This window comes from Lycium barbarum, chromosome 2, assembly GCF_019175385.1.
Source record: "Lycium barbarum isolate Lr01 chromosome 2, ASM1917538v2, whole genome shotgun sequence".
In the NCBI taxonomy this organism is placed as follows: Eukaryota; Viridiplantae; Streptophyta; class Magnoliopsida; order Solanales; family Solanaceae; genus Lycium; species Lycium barbarum.
In genome coordinates, this window is record NC_083338.1 from 8,627,143 (window position 1) to 8,633,611 (window position 6,469).

Below are 6,469 nucleotides of genomic sequence, written 5' to 3' on the forward strand. Positions count from 1 at the left end.
GGAGACAACTCATCTTTATGTTTGACCTTTAGTCCACTGCAGCATTGCTGTCCTTGCACACAGTGAACAGTTGCAGCTTTACAGCTGTGACTGTCAAGTTGTACAGAGAGAACAGATAAAAGACCAAGTCTCGCTCTAGTTCTTCACGGTTTGACAATCATCAAAATATAGAAAGTATCATATCTTATCACATGACAATAATCAGTAGGAGCCATGATAATCTAAGCTTCATGAACATCAAGCAAAGTAGTCCTCAAAAGAGAAATTAAACTTACTTGTTTTTCAGAATCCTTACATTAATTTTTAGAGTAAAGTTGAAACATGTGAAATGTTTTCGGACTAAGGTTTTTGAGTTTCAAGAAGAATGCTTTATTTTATTTCAAATGCTTTGATTTGTATGACAAGGTAGAAATTCATATTAGAAGGTACGCTCTGTCAAGTCAACACACTGACTGTCGGTCGCGACTCGGTTAGAAATCGGGTCGTGACACTTCACAAGGTCAAGCAAGCTAAGAAAATTGTTATGCTTTAAAAAAAATGTACGCAGTCTTACCCTACATTTATACAAGAGACTGTTTTTTATCCTTTTCCCAAGAATAAAATTGATTTTTAATTAATTCGAAATTTTTAAATGACTTATCCTTTTCCCAAGAAAAAAAAATAATTTTTAATTAATTTGAAATTTTTAAATGACTTAACAGTTCTAAAGCTAAAAAAAAAAAATTACCAATAGAAAACCTATACATTTTCAAAAGAAAAACCTCTAAACCTATTAAAAAACAAAGTAAAATCAACTGAAATTTGATAAATAAAAGCTCCATATATACGTGAAGGGTTTTGGAGAAGCAAAAGTTTTACCTACTATAAAGCCGTACGCCTTCAGCAATCAACAATGGAGAAGAAGATGAATTCTTGGGGAAGCAATCCGTCAATTCCCCAAGAAATAATCTTTGAAATATTCTCATGGCTTCCTATCAAGTCGTTAATGCGTTTTAAGTGCGTTATCAAATTCTTTAATTCTCTTGTTTCGGGATCAGATTTTACGGATAGCTATAGATGTCGATCTATGACTCATCATGGTGGTGGAACAAAATTATTTTTCCATGAAGAGAAAGGTTTCTATATGGCTGAGCAAAAGGAAGATGGAAAAATTTCTGTCACCCTTTTTGAAACTGAGAAGTTGGATGGACTCCACTGCTATTCAGGTTCTTGTTTGGATTGCGTTAATGGTTTATTTTGCGTTTGGGAACCAATATGTGTGCGACGTGCTGCAATTTTCAATCCCACTACGAGAGAAGTAAGATTTCTTCCCGACCTGAATAAAGGAGTATCTTGGTGTAACTATTCATTAGGTTTTGAATCAGAAGAAAAGAAGTACAAAGTTCTTTTGTCAACAGAGCATGTTCGAGAAGGGTGCACAAAAATATGGGTCTTAACTTTAGGCGAAGACGAATCATGGAGAGAGATTCAAAGCATTTCCCCTGACATTGTCTATATCATGCCCAGTGTTTGCATTAATGGAGTTATCTATCGGTTTGTCTATTGGTCTTCTAAAGCTAACATACTTTCTATAGCTACATTTGATATCAAATCTGAAAAATTCAATATTATTGCATTGTGGAATTCATCTCACTACTGGCCAGGTGATTACAAGCCAAAGCTGATAGAGGTGAAGGGTAATTTAGCAGTCACATATTCGGAAAATTGGTTTAATGGATACATCCACTTGCGGATTTTAGAAAAGATTAAGAAAGAAGATCAATGGAAGAGTCATATCATTCGCCTTCCCTCAATATGGAACGGCAGACGACTATATATACATTTTTCTCTTATTCGAATCATATCATTATGCAAATCCAGTGATGGGGATATTCTCTTCATTATGAACTTGAAGTCACGCCTTTTATGTTTGTGTTATGATGTCACAACAGAGAATTGGAGAGAAGTAGAAATCAAGGGCCTTCCTACGGAGAGCTTCATGCGAGGCGGTCATAATTATATAGAAAATCTTGTTGCCTTTGGGTGATTGTGCAATACTCTGTTTCCAAGTTTAAACTGGAAGGCATTTTGAGTGATTTTCAGATCATAGTCTCCTTTCCAAACTCTGTAACAGACTATTGGTAATCTAAACTTTTGCCCTTTATGCTATTCTTGCCTTAGTGCCTTCGCACCCTAAAATCTTGTTGATAAACTTTCAGACACAGTTTTATTTTATCGTCTGATAAAATTTTGTTCCCACAAACTCATCCATGTAGTAATGCTATTACTAAGCAAGTAAGTAGTAAAAAAAAATGAACCGAATATGGGATATATTTGGATGACAAATGTACATGATTTGGACTGAAGTTGGAAATTTCCTTCGGTTAAGACCCTTTTCTGATTTGAAGCATTTCTTGAAACATCCAACTGTTTCTGAATTAACTTCTTCAAAAATGGAAAGGTATGTAACATTAACTTAATCGTTTGCAGATGACAAATTTGGTATGTGTATCTTTTAGTTTGCTATTGGATTGGCAGGAAGTTGCATAATAACAGTAAACTTTCTTTAGGAATACTAAACTCTTGCACTAAAATTGTTATGGCTTGGTGAACTAAATCAGCACCAAAACTGGTTTCACTAATTCCCTGTCCTAAACCAAAAGTTCTCATATTTCTTCCTGTGTCCCTATTCTTGTGACGGCAAAAGCTTTCTCAACACTGAATAGTTAGTGCTGTCTACAGCTTGAGTCTTATACAAACTTTGAAGCATGTAGTATCTAATTTTGTGCATAGCCACCACAATGTTTAACAGAATAGTTAGTGCTGTCCACAGCACTCTCCACGAGCGTCGCAGAGCGATCTGCCGAAGCCTGCAAACTGAGCTTTCAAAATTTCCCTCATTTTCTTGTGCTAGTTAGTACTTGATCATCACCATCGATGTGGACCAAGTGAGTCCTATAGTCACTGAATGTTAGTTTATTATTCCCACTATATTATTTGCTAGCTCGAGATCATTACTAAGATTTGAACCAACATTCTCTATGTCACATTCAGTGATTAGAACCTCTTGAGCCAGGCTACCGAGGACATTTATCATATACCTGATCCCTGTCACTTTCTGAATCATGCTTTTTAGTACCTCACCTTCTCCATCATTTTGAATCAAAGTAACCATAGCACAGCCCGTGATGGGAAATTGTATTTTTCGTGACTTTATGTTTGTGTTATGATGTCACGAGAGAGAGCTGGAGAGAATTAGAAATCAAGGGGCTTAATAAGGAGAGCTACATTTTGCAATACTCTGTTTCCAAGTTTAAACTGGAAGGCATTCGGAGTTTCTTGTGCTTTTTGGGACCATCATCTTTGAGAAGAGTTGATTGCCTGAATGGAAAGCATATAATGACCCAATTTGATACATTTCATTGAGAACTTAACAGAGCTTAGAGAGCTTTACCTTGATGGTGTTGATCTTTCAGCTCAGAGGAGTGAGTGGTGTCAATCTTTATCTTCATATTTTCCTAACTTGACAGTCTTGAGCTTGCCTAATTATCAAATTTCAGGCCCCATTGATGATTCACTTTTCGGATACAAGTTCTACAGGTTTTGGAGTTGTCATTTAATTTGTTGCTTAGTGGCAACATTCCAATTGCGGTGGAGCAAGGATGGAGGAACATAAAATTATTGTCAGACTCATTTGTAAAGCAGTAGAAGGTGATTTACATAAACTGATTTTCTCGATTGAGAAATCCCCGAGGGTCATTCAACGTTATGGGAAATCTCGGCGTCATGGATATCAAGCACACTGGAGTAACAACCTTTTCCCTTTTCCTTCCACTTTTAACTAATTAATTACTACTAGTCAATCACTAATGTTCTTCATTTTGGGGTAAGTTCATTTCAATAGAGGACCACAACTTTCTTTAATTAAGAAATTCAGTTACACAAACTCTTTAAGATAACTTACCATATATATCGTTAAACCTCGTCCATTGATCTAACACGAAAGAATGTTCTGCCCTGATATCATGGAGTGATTCCAAATTGAAAAATTGCAGAGAGGATGTCTGATATGTTTGTTTCACAATAACTCAAGATTACACTGCATACAACAAGAATAAGTGCGGGCCAAGAAACAGAAATAACTCGAATAAGTATTCTTTTAGCTTTATCTTCTCCTAATAGAAAACAGAAAAAGAAAAAAAAAAAGAGAACTCCTAAAATCATTCAAAAACAAGACAACTGCAATTCAGTCGCCCTCAACTGCAATTCCCCAAGATATAATCTTTAAGATCTTCACATGGCTTCCTGCAAAGTCCTTAATGTGTTTTAAGTGCATTACAAGATTTTGTGAATATCCATAGTTGTCTATTCTTGCTCCATATAAATGGAGTACTTAGCTTGTTGATAGCAAGTGCTTTATTCTCGTAAAATACATACCAAAATGAATTAGTCGAGCGAGTCGACTGCAAATATTGGATGATAACATAAAAAGAATCAATCGTACCAAGTTGATCATATTATGTAACATATTAGTTTTATGTTAATCATTTAAGCATCGACGAAAAGTTCTTAACATTTGAATCTCTTTAACTTAGAAAAAGTCACACAATTTGGCTGTTTATAAGAGGTAAAAACACCTGATGTTTACATTAAAACAATAAATACATAACAATGATGACATACGCCTTTCACATGCACCATTATCATGCTAAATTATATTCCTTCGATTCCCTATTACTTATTACATATACTAAGCATAATTCTCTTTTACTTGTCCACTTTGACAGATCGAGAGAGAATTATTATATTTGTATTTCGATTTTACTCTTATCATTAAATAACTATTTGTCAAACTAATTGAATTTAGAGTAGTTAAATTAATATAGATTTCCAAATGACAATTAATAAGGATAATTTAATAAAATAAACACTCAATTAAAATTTACTTAAGTGAGTGCAAAATGTAGATTGAACAAGTAAAAGAAACGGAGGAAGTAGTTAAATCATTAATATTTTCAACTGAATTTATGACTTAATGCAAAAATTGAGAAGTAGTGATCATCCATTTAGTGGTATAATAGCTCTATGAACATTAATTCAAACTCAATTAAGGTATAGAGAAGTTCCATTTTGGCATAATACATAAACAGACTCTCAAACTTGGCCTGAGCTGACAAGTATGCCCTCCAACTTTATGTGTGCAAAAGTAGGCACCCCAACTTGTCTCCACTTTGTCAGTTGAACACTCCAACTTACAAAATGATCATCTAAACACCTTTAAAATTTATGTACCATGTCAGCATTTGTGTTTACGTGTTCAACTTTATACAAGTTGAGGTGCCTACTTGTACATACCCAAAATTGGAGAGCATCTTGTCAAATGAGGCCAAGTTTGAGGGTATGTTTATGTATTATGCCTTCTTTTTTTACCCTTCTCCTTTTGCCTTGCAAACCTGAATTGTCAACTACAACAAATAAGAAACGAAATTCTCTATATTAAGTTGTGCTCACTTAAGATTTTGAAATATGCATATTTCTGAAATATTCTTTATCCTTTTTAAAATATTGCAAATCAGTAATTTTCTAAATGGCTCTTGAAAATGTCAATTTTCACTTTTTACTTTTCTTTAAAGATTTACCAACAGGATTTTTTTTTTTTTTTAGTTTAATACTCCGTGATTATTTCGCTTTAGTTAATTTTCCACTCTGTTATTGTTAAGAGTTCCACATCGGTGGGTTAAAGGGTACATGATCTCCTTATATGAACTACCAAGTTAATATGTGTAGTATCCCTTCTAAATAAAATTAAGCTATTGATTTGAAATAGAGCTATGTTATAGCTGAATCATACTATAAAGATGTTTGCTACTATGGTGTGTAAATTGCTGTTTTAACTGATTAGAGGAGTTTGCAATAAATTTTTGATGTGCGAAAAATAAACTGCAATCACAAACAAAATATGAAGAAACGAGAATTTTTTTATTAATAAACAATATTGCGGGTACAATTCTATTTATTCTCTTGATTCTTCTCTCTCTCCTTAATCTCAGGGCTGTTAATAGTGTATTTCTCGAACATAGGATGATTTGGATTTGGATATGTGTGGTTATTTGATCTCCATGAAATGATCTTGAAGTATTTGATTGTCAAGAAGAGTCCGGCCACATTTTTGTCAATATCCCGAGAAGTATATAGGATTTTCGAAATGCCTTTTCACCCCTTAATATAGGGGTGAGGTAAGGTTTATGATAGAATAGCCTCCAAGAAACCCTAACAGATATTGGGCTCATCTTGTAGAGTGCCATAAAATTTGATGTCTACAAGAGGATTCTGAACATTTAGAGACGTTTTCTATCAATCAAACCTTTAAAAGGAAAAAATATTACTTATTTACTAATTTTCGCTCAACCTTCTCCTAATAGAAACGTTTACTTTAATTCTCCTTAAATAGAAAAGGTTTTATACCTTAAAAAGAGGGCTACGAAGAAAT

At 34.0% G+C, this 6,469-nt stretch overlaps 1 protein-coding gene across 1 annotated transcript; it reads left to right on the forward strand.

Annotated features, from left to right (window-relative positions):
* Positions 1 to 499: 499 nt before the first annotated feature.
* Positions 500 to 2,130, forward strand: LOC132629295 (putative F-box protein At1g32420). The gene has a single exon (XM_060344995.1). It carries the CDS (start codon positions 893 to 895, stop codon positions 2,024 to 2,026), a length of 1,134 nt encoding a protein of 377 aa, XP_060200978.1. The 5' UTR covers positions 500 to 892; the 3' UTR covers positions 2,027 to 2,130.
* The last annotated feature ends 4,339 nt before the right edge of the window (positions 2,131 to 6,469 follow it).

What these genes read in the sequence shown, in the direction of transcription:
- LOC132629295 (XM_060344995.1), top strand. Translation starts at nt 893, where the DNA reads ATGGAGAAGAAGATGAATTCTTGGGGAAGCAATCCGTCAATTCCCCAA.